This window comes from Prunus mume, linkage group LG3, assembly GCF_029339155.1.
Source record: "Prunus mume cultivar Tortuosa linkage group LG3, ASM2933915v1, whole genome shotgun sequence".
In the NCBI taxonomy this organism is placed as follows: Eukaryota; Viridiplantae; Streptophyta; class Magnoliopsida; order Rosales; family Rosaceae; genus Prunus; species Prunus mume.
Window position 1 is genome coordinate 17,355,647 of NC_142700.1, and position 16,278 is coordinate 17,371,924.

General features: G+C 34.6%; 3 protein-coding genes and 1 pseudogene across 5 annotated transcripts; all 4 read right to left on the reverse strand.

The window, feature by feature from the left end:
- Window positions 1-788: 788 nt before the first annotated feature.
- Window positions 789-4,291, reverse strand: LOC103326547 (grpE protein homolog 2, mitochondrial-like). Of its 2 annotated transcripts, XM_008228783.2 has the most exons (6): window positions 3,791-4,146; window positions 2,842-3,046; window positions 2,561-2,760; window positions 2,235-2,402; window positions 1,772-1,900; window positions 789-1,141 (listed from the first exon to the last, which is right to left on the reverse strand). In XM_008228783.2, the coding sequence occupies exons 1-6, from the start codon at window positions 3,926-3,928 to the stop codon at window positions 1,043-1,045; spliced, it is 939 nt and encodes a 312-aa protein (XP_008227005.2). In that variant the 5' UTR covers window positions 3,929-4,146; the 3' UTR covers window positions 789-1,042. The 2 variants fall into 2 exon arrangements, with proteins under 2 accessions (XP_008227005.2, XP_008227004.2); XM_008228782.2 differs by having other exon boundaries at window positions 2,561-3,046; window positions 3,791-4,291.
- Window positions 4,292-5,079: 788 nt separating this feature from the next.
- LOC148918931 (uncharacterized) lies at window positions 5,080-6,292 on the reverse strand (annotated as a pseudogene).
- LOC103326548 (uncharacterized) lies at window positions 5,227-8,892 on the reverse strand. The gene is made up of 5 exons (XM_089048944.1): window positions 8,721-8,892; window positions 7,989-8,564; window positions 7,683-7,823; window positions 7,429-7,586; window positions 5,227-6,523 (listed from the first exon to the last, which is right to left on the reverse strand). The coding sequence occupies exons 1-5, from the start codon at window positions 8,726-8,728 to the stop codon at window positions 6,315-6,317; spliced, it is 1,092 nt and encodes a 363-aa protein (XP_088905070.1). The 5' UTR covers window positions 8,729-8,892; the 3' UTR covers window positions 5,227-6,314.
- A 2,674-nt stretch (window positions 8,893-11,566) lies between these two features.
- Window positions 11,567-14,536, reverse strand: LOC103326549 (mitochondrial pyruvate carrier 4-like). 2 transcript variants are annotated; one of them, XM_008228786.3, is made up of 5 exons: window positions 14,333-14,530; window positions 13,521-13,619; window positions 13,375-13,427; window positions 12,241-12,314; window positions 11,567-12,038 (listed from the first exon to the last, which is right to left on the reverse strand). In XM_008228786.3, exons 1-5 carry the CDS (start codon window positions 14,385-14,387, stop codon window positions 11,993-11,995), a joined length of 327 nt encoding a protein of 108 aa, XP_008227008.1. In that variant the 5' UTR covers window positions 14,388-14,530; the 3' UTR covers window positions 11,567-11,992. The 2 variants fall into 2 exon arrangements, with proteins under 2 accessions (XP_008227008.1, XP_088905071.1); XM_089048945.1 differs by having other exon boundaries at window positions 13,375-13,619; window positions 14,333-14,536.
- Between the last annotated feature and the right edge of the window lie 1,742 nt (window positions 14,537-16,278).

Genomic DNA, 16,278 nt, shown 5'->3' on the forward strand with positions numbered 1-16,278 from the left:
CGCTATAAAAGTGAACAAACGAACAAGACATCGTATTGTGAAGTGTGGATTTTACACAACCACAATCTATTTATCGAAACCGTAGCATAAGAAAAGTGTCTAAAGAATTTAGGCCTGCCTTTTTGTAGTTCCAGTTTTCCTCTTTTATCTTTGTTTTTTGCTCAATTTAGTTTTCTCATTAGTCATTACTTGAATGTTCATACTCACTCAGCAAAATAAATACGAAATATGTACAACTCAATAAGCTCTATAAATAATACGATAAAAAGGAATTAAATCTGTTCTAGATCCAAATCAAATAATCACAAAGAAAATATAATGAGGATTCTACCCAATCTTTTACGCTGAGTTAGGAAAACACCCTGACGTCTATTGAGCACAAGTTGAAGCGAACACAATATTTTTTTTTTGTTTTGTTATATAAACAATATTCTACTTTAATCTAATCTAAATAATAGGCAGGGGAATTCGAACTCGGGTGCAGAATAGGAAGCACATCCGCTTTAACCGACTTGGCTAAGGCCCATGTCTGTAGAGATAAGACCAACGGTTTGCCATGCTTTAATTTACAAGACCTCTTTTGGTTGTGTAAATGCAAAGGATATAGCTACTTCAAGAAGAATAACATTTGTACAATGGAACCTTGCTCACAGCACAAACACCAGAACCCAGAAGCTACAACATGATAAACTATACACTCTGCTCCATGCACTCACAGCAAGCTGGGAACCAAAACACAAGCAACTACTTGCAACCAAGGACGGTCATGACATTTGATACCATACACAAACTCAAAATCAAAACTCTACTTATAAACTTGAAAATTCTAGAGTAACCAGATCTGCGGTATCGTCTAAATAATATTATAGTACAAGGATTAATATAAAAGATTGGGCAGAAAAAAAAAATTGCAACTGGATAATAAGCTTATGGATGTCACAGGAATAAGATTTGATCTCATTCAAGTTTCTCAAACATATTCAAAAAATTTGGAAACGTTATTACCACAAGGCCGTTACTTGAAACTTTTGTTAGCTGCAATTCAATTGCCAGCATTATCCTCAGTTGCATTGTTCTCTGGTGCTGTAGTTACACCAACTTCAGCTGGCCTAACAACTCGGTCATAAAGCATGTATCCGGGCTGCAATACAAAAATATATGAAAGTATTTAATTATGCGCTCACTGCTATAGTAACTTGGTAAGTTAATTGAGGACCATAAAAATAAAAATACACCAATAGCCTTCTGAGTAAAAACCCCACTTTGCTGAACAAAAAAAAAACATAAATATTCAAGCAGTTTTGTCGCATGAGTCACATTCATGCAAACAATTTATCAAAGTCCTTCTGGTCGTGTGGGCTCTTTTCAATTGTCATATAATTCAGAAAACAAAGGAAAGATTCACTTGTATAGTTCATGCAGAAATAAAATAAACTTATAAACATCAATGCAAAAATGCGTGCAGTTGTGTCATAAAAAGATGTTTTCTGACAACATCAAACTCGTGCCTGTTGTGTTTTCTTCCCTGAAGTATTTAGTTCAGTTGAAAGAAACAGACATGCTTATTCAATTCAGAAATCTTCTTTTTAGAACACAAGCAAAGCTAAATATTTCAAACTTGTAAGATGTCAACATGTCAATTTGAAGGTTTCAATCGAATTACATTAAAATGTCACCCCGAGGCTATACTGTTAATGCCAAACAGTAGTGCATTTCTTTCTTATTTGGAGAGGCATGCAAAAGAATTGATTATATATTTTTTTTTTCATACCTTGAGAACTACAGCAATAGTGCCTGGAGGCTTGGAAGCATCTTCTAAATTAAATACCGCGTTATGCTTGTTTGGGTCAAATGCTTCATTTGTAGGATCAAACTTTTCTACTCCATACTTTCTAAATACCTGAAAGCAAATATATTTATATGTTAAAGCATTGCAGTTAATTTCAGCTTTTGCTAACAAAACCATTACTCAATAAACCAATGCATGCAAAATGGCACATGAAACAGAAATTACAATTTGCGAGAATGAGCCTGATTGACTCAATATAAGGTAATCCATACCTATTAAAAAGAAATGGAAAATAAGCTGATCTAATTTTAACTTTTGACCATGTGAGGCAAACGGAATGTACATCCAGCACCTTTAAAACAATGCTGTCCCAGCTCTAAAACAGCCACTTCACTCAGGAAGGATTTATGGTGAGTGGTTAAAATAAATGATAAAAAAGGTGTACCTCTATAAGTTGTTTCTCAGTCATTTCAACACCTTCTAGGAGTGTTTTTAGTAGTGGTGCAGCTCCACCAGATTCCTTAGACTCATCAAGTTTTGAGAAACTGTCTTTGACAACTGAAGAAGCTCTCCCCAAATTGTCCGCAACATCTAGTAAACTCTTTGCAAAATTCTGCAACATATTAATGACCACTCATCAGAGTAAAAACTCAGAAGAATTTCATTTTTAACAAAAAATTAAATTATCTATTTTCCAACAAGAATGAGGTAAATAAAAAAGCTAAAAACAGGTTCCTGAGGACAGGAAAAAAGGTCAAAAGTAACCAGGACCTGTACGGCAAATTTCTTTGAATTCTCTGCTTCACGCCTTGTTCTGTCCATGACATTTTCCATCTCTGCATAACTTCGGAGGACTTTATCTTGCATACTCTTGATTTCTTCATGTTTCTGATTCAGAAGTTCTTCCTTCTCAGCCACAAGTTTTACCAGATCATCGAAACCTAAGTCACCCTCACCCTCTGAATCTGAATCTGAAAATGCAGTTCGTTTAGTACCTCCCCTCCTTCTTTTGACAGAAGGAGACTTCTTAGACTGGGAATCTGAAGTGTAACCTGATTCTTTTGTTTGATCAGAAACTTTAGCATCTCCACTTGCTTTTGCTGGCTCTCCATTTGTGGAAGCACCACCATTCTCTGCAGGACTTCCATGCTCCCTTTCTGAAGGCTGTGGCGATGCAGACGAAGAGAATCCAAATATTTGAGAGATTGAAGAACTAGGGGTTGAATGATGCAACAGAGACACTTGCCTTGGAGAAAACTGTTATTTAAAAGAAATAAAATCAGAAACTTACTAGGAAAAACCAGTTACTATAAACTATGCAAGTTTTTAACTCTTTCAACAGATCCCTAAAATTTAAGATTCAATTCGTATCAGAAACAGGACCTTATACTCAACAGCAAGCTAAAAAAACTAAGATGAAGGCCAATAACTAAAGAACTTCATAGCTGTTGACTAAAGTGCTAAAGTTGCAGAATATCCTGAGAACCTAACCTGCTCTGCTCGACATTAAGCATAGAAATTAAGGTGACGCAAAAAATGTCCCTGTACAAATTGTAACCAAAATAGCATATGTAGATATACATGTATATGATTTTTGCTCATCATTTGAAGCAAATTGTTTTTTAAAAAAATTGGGTGGTTCCAATCATAAAGATTATGCAATTCTTTTTAATTCCACTTGCAAAACTAGCCTATAATGAAGTATAAATGTTCCTCAATATTCATAATTTGAAAAGAAAGTAATAAACCCAGAAAGCCAATTATCATATGTTATCTCTCCAAATCCGCTTTTAGGCTTCATAAGCTAAAGACACAAAACCTCAAATTCCATGACTAAGAAACATCGATACTATTTTATATTCATTAAAAACAGCGCTTGATCAACAAGAGAACCAGTCGGATCCAAAAAAGCAGTAATATTGGTGAATTTTGCAGAAAAACCTAAAACCCTAGCAAAACCCTAGTGGAAAACATTAAAGAGATAAAGGGATTTTCTGGCACCTTAATGGAAAAATCGTGGATCAGAGCTTGGGACTGATTGCATAGGATTGGCAAGTGATGATTTTGTGGAGCGGCGAAGAGGATTGTGCTCCTGGGGAGGGTCCTTGAGGCACGAGTTAAAACCCTAGACACGAACATGGCTGAGGAACTGGAGGGGCAAAATCAGAATTAAAATTTGGGTTTCAATATAGATTGGGCTGGTCTGGCCTTGTAGGAGAAGTTTGTAAAGCGAAGAGGGAGAGAGAGAGAGAGAGAGAGAATGAAGGTGCTTGGAGAAAAAGAAAAACAGAGAGACGAGAAATTAGGGCGCTGCCGGTGATATTTTTTGGTTGACGACAATGCCCTTATACAAATTCCCAGTTGAAGATAATGATGTGGAGATTTGCGATATTACTAGTACAGTCTTTCGGAGGGTATTTTCGTCTGAAAACTAATTGGGTTTTTGAAGATAGGTTTTTCATTTTGGGGTTTAGAAGCATCCAGAACCTTTTCGGCTGGCTCATCCGATCTTTGATCGCAAGTGGTTTAAGTGACTAGTAAGCAGTGACACGACATCGTTTGAAACCACATACTTGAATCCACATTGGTGGTTTCTTTTTGTTCGTTCTTTTGATCAAACACGTTGGTTTGGTCATACAATATATGGAAATTCCACTTTGAGCTATTTCATTCATATTAGGAACTTGATAGCTCGCGTTAGAAGACGTTTGGTATCCTATTTAAATAGGGAACTTAAAAACTTTAATTTTTTTTTTAAAACAAAGAGTTCTTAAATCTATTTTTAAAATTCAAAAATTTGTTTGGTATGCAACTTGAAAACTGTTTTTAAATCTTAAAATTTTGAGAACTTTTGAGTTGTTAGAAAAAAACTGAAAAAAATAGATATTTTTTGTTTTTAATAATTGAGGTGTTTTTTAGTTGTTCTCAAAGTTTGTGTTTTTAAAAATAGGGCTACCAAACAGGTTTTCTTTGTTTTGGACTCAAATTATGTTTTCGAAGTTAAAATGTTGAATTCAAGTTGAATACCAAACGGGCCCTAAAAGATTTTAGACTAGCATAGAGCTCTTGGGCACCCTTTTTTTTTTATTTTTTTTCAAGGCAAAGACAAATTATACCCATAAGCTCTTATCAACTAATATCGAGACTATATTTTACCAACCATTCCACTAAGCTAGATACCATGAAAAAAGTGACATATAAACTACATTAACAAGTGAAGATTGGTATTATGTATTGGTATAATATCAAATAATATCGAGTTATTGAATATTGATAGGTGAGTGAAAGTCTTCTCAAAGAAAGCAATGTGCTTCCACTAGGGCCGGTGTAAATGGAATGGACTTACAAGGATGTCACGCACAGAAGCATGACGGAAATTTACAATCCTAATATATCACATTTAAAAAAAAAAAAATTAAAAAAAAAACAAAAGAAGATCTTGAACTGGTATGCGTGCTCCTGGGCACCATTATTAGTAGTCTTATATGTTTCTCAATACATTCGACATATCACAAAGGAGCAAGCAAATACCCCTTCTCCATCCAGATAAAAGATTGATTACAACGAAAGGCATGCTTTTCCGACTGATTTGTGCAACTATGTTACAACTACCTAAAGATATGGTGTGCAAAAACTGTGCTTCAATTGTCTTAACTTCCTCCAATACCATTCCCAAATGCTAAAGTCCTGGCCTTTTCTCATTCAGCTTCACAAAGCAAAGCAACCTTGGCCTGTTTGAGTACATCAATTAACGCCTTAAGCTGCATTGCTGTGGGGGAGAGGTGGCCTCCAGTAAAGGGGACCCCGAACAATCCAGTCAAACTTTGCATTATGTGTCGTACAATGCATATCTTCAGCAATTCAAGGGAAAATTCTACATCCCATTACCCAACTCACCATCCATATTTATCTCATCATTCAGCCCTGTGTAAATCTCTTATTGCTACCTCAAGATTTACCTCCGCAAGCAACAGCTTAGCCTTTAGCCACTTCGTTTTAATCTCCAAAGCATCTATATCCACCTCTCAGTCTTTTCCGTTGCCCTACTCTTTCCACAAAATTCTTCATACCTAAAGCGCTATGAACATGGGGCCCCAGCCAAGCCAAGTCAAACCTGCAGGTCTCAAGCTCCTCCCATAGAAGTTTTAGGTGCTCAGAGATCATCTGTCATATCCTTGACCTTTTCTGTATTCTTCAAAAAATGCAGGAGTTGGGCTGAAGCTGTGAATGCCCACTCAGTAGACATGTGACTTCTCTTCTTTTGGAATTCTATTAAAGAAGGATGCCAGGAACAAACTTCATCAGGCAGCGGAGCAAAAGCTTTTTCTGTTTTACACTTAAACCCCTGAAAACCATGTGCTCCCCAGCTGGTGTGGACGACACATCCTCATGTTCCATGACAATGGAAGGATTAGCAGGGCTATCGGTGCAAACCTTCTCAGAACTTGGTTCCTCCTGGAAGGCAGACACCTTGTCATAACATGGTGCCTTATTTGCTGCTGATCAATCTGGAACTTTTAGAGGATTAGATTTGAAGGTCCCTGCTCGTCGTGCTTCTACGAGTTTTTTGTTCTTCTAAAATCTTAATTTCAGACTTATGGACTGCAACCTTGGCTTCAATGATACATGTGTCATTCACAACATATCCTTTACTATGGTCACAAAACTCACTTAGAGGAATTAATGATGTGAAGCCCGAGTTACTGTCACTTTTATTGAACACATGTTCAGTATCTGCAAAGTCCAAATATTAAAGATCACAAAAGAGGTGAAGAAATAACAACAAAGGAAGCCCATTCCAAAGCTTTAAATTTGACGATATATGAACTCAATTAAGTTTTCAAAGGCCAACCAAACCCAGAAGAAAATATACATATATATGGAAAAATTCGAGATCTGGATCCATTTTGCAGTACGTGACAGAGGCGGGCGACATGACATATGCATATATATATATATATATATATAGAGAGAGAGAGAGAGAGAGATGCTCTAGTAAGAACTTAAATAAGTAACTAAAATAACTAGTTAGTCCTAACGTATTAGATCCAAGATTAAAAGACTTCCACGGTTTGAATTGAGATCAAGACACTCCAATTTGAATTGTTTTAATCCGGACTGCAGAAAGAGATCTGATGATCAATTATTAACTGTTTATTTTACTTATTTAATAAATACACACACATATTTATATTCCAAAAAGAAAGTTTTATATAGCGAACCCAAATATGTGGGAGGTACATAATTCAGCTGACATTTGGGGCCAGATTACCCAAATCAATGCCTATAAGATTTTGTTTGTTCTATACCTTAAATAGGAAATTAAACTGTCATCCTTAAATAAGTGCTCATTCTTAAATAAACAAATTTGCATATTTCCTTTCCTTTATCCACTTTCAGTATCTTGTGCGGTAAAAAATTAAAGTATAGAGATGCCAGTAAGGTATCGATTCGTAATCATAAACATAACATTTGCAGTAAGTGTGAGACAGAATCAAACTAAGACATCCATAACAGGACGCAACAAGCACCAGTTCCCTGTAATAAATTAGCTTTTCCCTAAAAGTTATAAAATAACATGGAAACAGACAAAAACGAAGATAAATGTGAATAGGCAACAGGAACATAAAACAAAGTACCCTTTGTTAAAGACTCGCTGCTTTGAAGTTGATTAACGATGGTCAAGCTGAATCGCACGTGTCTAGCCCACCCTAATGGCAATGTTGAAGAACCTGCAACATCCAGATAAACCGACAAGTAGTCTACATTGTTCCCCCTTGGATACATAAGGATTCGCCTGACCAAACCAAACAAGGCAAGTGAAAAACCAGAACATATCACAATGTAAAGAAATATATTAGCTTGTGAATGGTAGGAGATACTCAAACAATACCATTCAAAAACACCGATGACGAAGATATCGGAGTAATGCTTGACAGCATCCAACTTAGAGAAGTTGTCAACTTTCCATGTGAATATAACAGATGCAAGATCTTCCATGTGAATATCCACTTCCTCCAATTTCTTTATTTTTCTACAAAGTACAAACCCAAAACCCACAAATAAGAAAATAGCATGCCACAATCACACCAAACATCACACAAAATAAACTAGTATAGAAGACCCATAACTTATTTTGTTTGTTTTGGTTACATAGTGACCAAGGCCCAAAAACACAAGTCAGCAACCCACAACACACCTGTATTCTATGACAGAGGGAGGAAGAAACCTTGGTTGAGCAACCCTAGAGATATCCTGAACTAAAAAAGGCTCACAGAGAGGTGGAGGAACATCAAAATAATGGCACCCCCGCTCCATAGTCAACCCAAAATTAGCTAGACAATCAGCTACACTGTTTTGCTGCCAATATGCATGATTCAGAGAACATATCCAGCTTTGGTTAAGGAGATTCTGGCAGCTCTTGATCAAGTTAAAATGAGGGTGTTTCCAATTCACCTCAACTGGGTTATGCATAAGCTTCAAAACAGTGGTTGAGTCAGTTTCCACCTCAAGTGGGGCCAACCCAGATTTCCAAGCAAGCTCCAAGCCTCTGTATAAGGCCCAAAGCTCTGCCTCAATAACTTTGCCCGTTCCCAAATTTGCAGCAAACCCAGATAACCATTCTCCTTCTTGATTTCTGATCACACCACCTCCTGCAATGCACCCAGATCCACTGCGGTAGCTCCCATCCACGTTGAGCTTGTACCAGCCATGGTGGGGAAAGCTCCAGCACAACAACACCTGCTCCTTCTTTACCTTATTATACTTTTTCTTTCTGTTCAGTGTACATAGAAGAAGACCCACAAATTTCAAAGTGGTTTAATTTATCGTTGAGGTTTTGTTTTTGTTTTAAAAAAACATTTAACAAGATTGATATGAAGAAATAAAGGTCAAGCTTTGAAGAATTAAAGCCACTGGTCGGAAGACTTACCTTCCCATCGAAGATTCCAACAACTCAGAGGCAGACTCAGAGACTCTGCTGCTCTAATTTTTTTTTCCTTCTCACGGCTTATAAAATAACTACTAACTTAGCTCGTTTAGAACATAGTTATGACCACACTTGTATTTGATTTGAAATTTTTCTGTCTACCACAAAATTATGTTTGATATGAATGGTTATAAGATCCTGATCCATGGATATATTTGTGGTAAACTTCTTACTTTAAAAAGAATATACGGAAATCATATATTTAATTGAGGTTAATTTTGTCATTTGTATAAGATTTTTTTTAGGGACATTTTGGAAAAAGCAAAATGAGAGAAAAAAATTTTAAAAGAAGAAAATGACAAAAATATCCTTATTTATTTTTAGATTTCTAAGGAATCTAATACATTTGCAGATATCTTTGATTTGAAAGTTGAGTGATTTTTTTGTCTTTTTCAAAAAAGCTTTGTTTTTTTCCAAAAGTGAAAAAAATTTATGTCTAAAACCTTAAAACCTTTTTTATCAATAAAATCATCAATTTTTGGCAAACAATCAACGAAAAGGGCCAACTTTAGATACCAACTTGTGTACCATCTCTCTAATAGAGCGGGATCCATTGTATTGGTGGGCTCCACTCTATTAGAGAGATGGTATACAAGTTAAGTATCTAAAATTGGTCTTTCTAGCATGACCATTTGTGAAAACAAACTGAAACCTTAGAGGATGTTCGTGAAATTTTTGAGACTTGAGGGGGTTTTTTGAAAATACAAGAAACCTCAAGGGATGTTAGTGTAAATAACTCTTCAAATTTTTTATTGTCTTCGTCATCTTGATATTATCGATATTATAGTGATATTTTGACCAAATGTTGCTGAAGTGTGAGAGAAATTATCAATGTCGATATTTTTCGATATTATCGATATTTATACGATATGTGTCCATATTTTAAAATATGACCTGAAAAAACGATAATATCATCAATATTTCGTCTATATTATCGTTATGGTTTTACTTATATCTTATACTAAGTTCTACCTTTGTTGTAATTTGTATATCTCCTAAGCTATTGGGAAAGTGCCCCTTGCCATGTTCTCCACAATAAATTTTGTAGATAACAGAGGAATTTTGTAGATAAGTTTGATTAATTTGTTAGAAGTTTAAAAGGAAAGAAAATGGGAAAGAAAATTTTCTATTTATCTTGCCATTGATTTACCTTGTCACAAATCCAAGAATATATGGCTTCACATCAGGTTTAATAATAAAAGCATTGATAGTGTGATACAAAATAGCCATTGCAAAGCTCAAATGAAAAGTCAAGCTTTCAGACCGACCAAAAAAAAAGGTCAAGCAATGTGAAAGCCAGCAGAGAAATCATATTTATCTTATACATATAATTGGATAAAACACAACATAAATTCATTTATCTTAGGGATGTATTCAATTGAGATTTTAATAGATTGTAATTACATGATTTTAATGTAATGAATTTCAGCCGGATTTGTAATTATATGATTTCACTTATGATTTTAATAGATTGCAATTACATGATTTCACTTATGATTTTAATTTACTTAGGATTTTAATAGATTGCAATTACATGATTTTACTTATATTTCTATACAAGCTTGAACTCTATCACCCATCATCATTCACTTAAATACATAACCTGAAGGAATATACCCAATTTTTAGGGTTAATACAAAAATGGAGGCACATTAACCATCAAAGGTTAGCCAGAAAGAGTACACCGACATCAACAAGGTAACTCACACATAGCCAGAATGAATACGTTAAAGAAACATAACACAACTGAGAAACCAACAATAGAAATACAAAAGCATAAGCAAATGCTAGAAGCTACATCCAAAATCACCAACACCTATTGCAAAATAGACAACACCAGAAATACAAATAAAGAAACATACTGAAAACTCCTAGCCCAACCCCATCACTACTCCTAGTTTTTGTCAAAGCTTGGACCAAAATTGTGGAGTGAAAAAAACACCTTGCACCATATCAACGTTTCTTCTAGATTGTGGGTAAGGCTTCTTTTTTCTTTTTTTGTTTTGTCATGGTCCCAAATGTTTTGGGACAGGAAATTAGAAAAAAAAAAATATTTAGCGATGTGCGCTGTATGCGCAGCAGCTACGCATAAAAATAAAATAAAAAGCCTCTTTGAGGCTTTAGATCAAGCAACTTGTGGGCACACCGACAGAGTTGTGGAGGGCTGCAACTCCTTGCGAGGAAATGTCTACAATGCGCAGGAGATTCTAAAAAAAAAAAAAAAGTATTGAAAATATAATTTTGCTCCAAATAAGCTTGTCTACAAGGAAAGAAGAGCTATTGGAAAATGCACATTAGCTCCATAAGAGGCAATATCGTCTTTCTTATTCTTTATCATCTCTCTTATGAAAAGTGCTTTTTTATGTACAGTCGAAAGCATACAAAAATAATGGGGAAAAAAAAGTATGAGAGCATATATGAGAATTGATGAGATTTGTTATGTGATTTGGTATTTAAATCACATACTCAAAAGTCTTACACAATACATTTAATGAAATACCTCAAAATTAGTAAGTTTTTAAATACCACGGTATTTTTTCTTATCTTTTAAAAGTCATAATTGAATATAATCGGACTTGTATTGATTATTTAAAAATCCCTAATTGAATACCACCAGATTTTTATTGATTACTTAAAAATCCTAATTGATACCACTATACTTTTAAGCTTCAAAACAATCTATTAAAATCACAATTGAATACACCCCCCAGTTGTTCCTTTCCCTGGTGTTATGAATGCCTATATATCTACATTCAACCAAGACTGGAAATCCACATGAACATGATGACTTTAGTAAAACAAAAACACCATACTCATTATTGTAAATCAATTCTTATAAAGAAAAACAGCAATGTACAGGAAAAGTGATCTTAGAGATCCCCAAACTTATGGACCTTGAGTCAATTCTCCAATCAACATTCTTGTATCCAATGGCAAATCCACCAAAAGTTCAAGCTCAGGAGTGTCTCTCAAGTTGCTCCAAAGATAAAAGAATGTGGGGTTTTCTCAATTTAAGCACAAAGCAACGTGCACGAGTAGTCAATTGAAAACACTCAAAAACTTAAATTACAAGCTAATAAGACCAAAAGTACAACAACAACAACAAAAACGCCTGATTTCTTAGTGTACTTCACATTGCAGTTCTCGGGGAAAATTAATCAAGAGACAGAGAAGCTAGCATCACGAGCTCAATGTACATACGGAAAGGTTTGTGATCATTCTTTTTGTACAGCTGCATCTGTGTCGGAAAAGTAGTCATGCCTGGAAGGTGATTAAAAGCACGAAAGGGAAAAAAAAAAGTCAAACTTAACCTGTCAATAAACTTGTGCGCATGTTTTGATACTTTTCAACAAAACCATCTTTATCCATCCAAAACAATAAATTGCTACTTTGCACCAAAGATGAACACTTAATTCCCAAATCGTATATTGAACATATGAGTATATACTGGATTCCAACTTACGTTATTTTGCGTGACAATTGAGTCAAGCCTGTCCCAGCCATTGCAACATTAACACTAAAAAGATTCCAGTTTTTCTGCAATTTCAGAATAATCTCATGAGAGCTTCGCAATAAGCTGCAAGTAAGTTTTTCGGAAGTATCAAAGAATAATTTTCTTAAGTAGCACAAACATTTATCTGATGCAATTACGAAGGCCACCATGTGGCAAATCATATAGAACTGAAATAGTTATATACAGCCAATCAACCAGACAAAAGCACTACTTCTTGTGTAATTATATAGGTCAGTCATTATGTAATTCAACCAGCTTCAATAAAGTATGTTGAAAAAATTAACCAGCCAAGCAGCACTGTTAGAAGGCAAAAGAAATGCACAGAAAGGTCCAGACACCATCAATTAAAAATGAAGTGTGCAGAATAAGTGTTAAGGTAGTATATATGAGCCCAATAAAAAACAATTCCCAGAAATCCTCTTCCTAAAATCCAACGCAATAAAAAACAGGCTATATAAAAAGAGAGACTTGCTCAATGAGCAGCTGCTATGTGTCTTCCATCATAATATGATGGAAAATCAAGGGCACCTGTTTCCTAGGTGCAGTGTCCATCAAAGACTGGTTGATGAGTAGCTGCTAGAAGTTGGAAATAGACTCGAATTGGCTGGTGGACTTGCCAATACAGAGCTTTAAGACAATGTGCTTAACTTTTCTGGATTGTTCACATATGCAAAATACTGAAGGAGAAAATTGAAAGAATATATGTGCAAGTAAATCTAAAACTGAGGAGCAAATACTTCATGCAGTAAATGAAGCGGCTAGAATACACAATGCAGATTGGAAGGGTCTAACAGATTCTCCTCCAGAGAGAAGAAAGTGCACTTATAGGTAACTAGCTATTTGGACAAGATTAAATCCTCTTTTTCTTCATCATGGCCTTACAATGCACAAAGATGATAATTTTGTGATGTTAGTGGTCGTGTAGCAGGTTTTACAGCTTTATGATGTAACTATTATAAGTTTGTTGGAACTACTTTATAGTCAGTTTGTTTTTTTAATAAAAAAAAATCTAAAACAATGAAAACTTACAAAAGCAATAAGTGTTGGACTCTAACATCTTTCAGAGCTAGAAAACAAACATACCGGAGTAATCACCATACTGTAACGAGACCAAATAAGCCCAGTGCACGTAACAGCTGCAAAACAATATTTCAGGTATGATATATACCATAATTCTAAACATAGATCACATAGACAGCTGAAAACCTGTTTTCCCAAAAGGTGCATACCTATTTGCTGAGGATAAGAGATATTTTCAGGTGGCTTTGAGAAATCAGCAATATTTGCTATGCTAATGCCCCATTTAAAAGTTGGAGCCCAAAAGTGAACTGCATCATCATGAAAACACTCTTAATCTACGAGTCACTAAAATAACATGGCAGGTTCCGGCACGACACAAAGCAACTCAATAGCCCCACCTAAACACCTAATTATCATGGTTCAGACACATTGTATTGTTGGTTTAGAGCTGAGACTAGAGTTCTTGAGATGAGATGGAAGAAATTATTTATCTTGTACAAAAATGTTTTAGGCATTAGGCCAACAAGTTAGATCCACTATTTTTCTTACTCATCAAATTAACACCAATCCTGACAGTTACGCCTGTCAGTATAGAGGTGGCGTTTTCTACAGTAAACATGATTAAAGAATGATTGCACAATTAAATGGAAAATCAATGGATGAATTCATCATGCAATGAAGATTTTGTGTGTAATTGCAATTGAATAGAAATTTTAGATTAAAATTTTCTACATTTTCTAATGTTGCCACCTAAATTCCTGGCTGGTTCTGTAACCAAAATGAAGTGCATCAAAATTGATCATCTCTGCATATTTTAATCAATAGAAAATAAAAAAATTGCTTATTCCATTGTCAAAACCTGATTGTCTGCAGGGATTAGCCAAAACCCAGATGCCAAAATTCAATCTTTAGAGGGATCGAATCTAATACAGTATAATAAAGTTCAAAATTCTCAAAACCGTATAAGAACAATTATAGAATGTTTAAGGAAAACATAAAATGAAAAATGAAGATAACGAACTGGTTTTAGGGCCTGCTGGGTGGTTCCAGAAAGCTTGGACCTTCGAAGCTGCCATGGAGATCGGTTTCTATCTGTCTGGCTCTGTCTTTTGTGAGTTTTGGGAAAACAGGGTGAAGTTTAGCTTTACCACGTCGTGCCACCTACTTCGGGACCTGACCGACCAAGTACAAGGTTCTAGGCTTGTGCCCATGTTTGGAAAATTCTTTTATCAGGTTGCACCATATAGATTTTTTTAGTTTATTTTGTACTAGAGGAATATTTTTTATACAAATTTATAAATAAACTCAATTCTAGACATGTATTTATAAAAAAACTCAAGCACTATTTAAACATAGAAACACACTCAAAATTAACCCCAAAGTCAACTTTTTGGGTGTGTTTATAAATGGGTTTTGAGTGTGTTTAACGATGGGTTTTGAGTGTGTTTAATGATGGGTTTTGGGTGTGTTTATAAAGTGTTTTGGGTGTTGGGTTTTTTTTATAATTTCAACCTCCATTTTGGTGTTTTAGTGAAACTCCTATTTTTTAATCAGGTACCATATAGTTTTTTTTTTTCCAGAGACATTTTTTTCATAATAATTTTTAGCGGTTATTCATTTTATTAGTCCCTGAACTTATACCCGATTTGCATTTGAGTCCCTTAATTTCCAAAATCGTTTTCGTGGTCCTTCAACTTTAATTTTGTTAGGACAAATGGTCCTACCATCAATTTTGTTAACTTTTTTTGTTAAATGTAGGGGTAAAATAGTATTTTGTATTATTTTTAATTTTTAATTTCTCAATATTCCTTTCACCCAAAAACTAAAATTAAAAATTAGAAACTAAAAATTTAAAAATCTTATTCCTCTTCAGTCAAACTAAAAATTAAAAATTAGTTCTTATTTTTAAAAACTTGAATTTTTTTTTAAAAATTTAATTTAAGAATATTTTATTCATTTTTAATCAATTTAAAATTTAAAAATATAAAACTACCATTTTGACTCTGCTTTTAACAGAAAAGTTAACAAAATTAACGGCATGACTATTTGTCCTAACGAAACTGAAGTTGAAGGACCACAGGAACAAATTTGGATATTGAGGGACTCAAATACAAATTGGATATAAGTTCAGGGACTAATAAAACAAATAATCCTAATTTTTAGTGAAATCTATGACACTAATGTAGGTTAGGACTTTTAACTTTATAACAGAAATTAATTTAGAACATGGACTTGTAAAGTCAACTTGGGCCGTTGCCAATATTGGACTACACAAACAAAGACAAGAGAAAGAACATACGTAGGCCTCTTTTCTTTACTTTTATCCTCAAGTTTTTTCCAAGCATGCAGTGCCCAATTGGCAAAATTAGTTGGCTCAACTACATGGCACAATATAACAACTGTTTACCCTAAAATTCCTTTGTGCTAGTGTGGAAAAGTATATTGCAATTGCAAAGTACTTAAAAAATAAAAGGAAGTGTAAGTACTTAAAAACAAAAAGGACATATAGCATAGAACACCCAATTAGCGAAGAAGATCGCAATTGCTTTTAGTTTCAATTGCCTTCACAATGAGCTGAAACTAAATAAAGAAGATTGTAATTTTGTTTACTTCATCAGTCTATTATCTCAGTCTAGCTTTAGGAGAGAGAGGAAAGGGCATAAATAAAGCTGAAACTAAAATTTGTTTGAAATTGTCTTTTAAAAGCAGGTTTTTATATTACAAACCAAAGTGATTTATGTTATGTTCCCTAACTTCTACAATCTCTTTTCTCATATTTTTATCCATTTTCTTGTCTATCTTTAGTAAAATAAAACAAGAAAGTTTCCAAACAGACCAAACTCTTTAAACAGAAATGTATGAGGCTTACAAGGTGAGATGCCCAAAGATTCCCATGTATTTTTGTCTCTAAACACCTCTCGAGATGTGTTAGGCCTTCTCCAGTCATAGAGCTACATATAGTCCATG

Bases quoted from the DNA above. Each gene is read 5' to 3' on its own strand.
- LOC103326547 (XM_008228782.2), bottom strand. From the start codon at position 3,928: ATGTTCGTGTCTAGGGTTTTAACTCGTGCCTCAAGGACCCTCCCCAGG. The intron at 2,403-2,560 runs GTCCTGGTTACT...AATATGTTGCAG, and splicing joins CAAAGAAATTTGCCGTACAG to AATTTTGCAAAGAGTTTACT. The intron at 1,901-2,234 runs GTACACCTTTTT...ATTTGCTTTCAG, and splicing joins CTGAGAAACAACTTATAGAG to GTATTTAGAAAGTATGGAGT.
- LOC103326548 (XM_089048944.1), bottom strand. The intron at 7,824-7,988 runs GTGTGTTGTGGG...TGTACTTTGTAG, and splicing joins CCCTCTGTCATAGAATACAG to AAAAATAAAGAAATTGGAGG. The intron at 7,587-7,682 runs GTATTGTTTGAG...TGGTTTGGTCAG, and splicing joins GTCATCGGTGTTTTTGAATG to GCGAATCCTTATGTATCCAA.
- LOC103326549 (XM_089048945.1), bottom strand. From the start codon at position 14,387: ATGGCAGCTTCGAAGGTCCAAGCTTTCTGGAACCACCCAGCAGGCCCT. The intron at 13,620-14,332 runs GTTCGTTATCTT...ATGATGATGCAG, and splicing joins CCCAGCAGGCCCTAAAACCA to TTCACTTTTGGGCTCCAACT. The intron at 12,315-13,374 runs GTATGTTTGTTT...CTGAAATTGCAG, and splicing joins ACAGTATGGTGATTACTCCG to AAAAACTGGAATCTTTTTAG.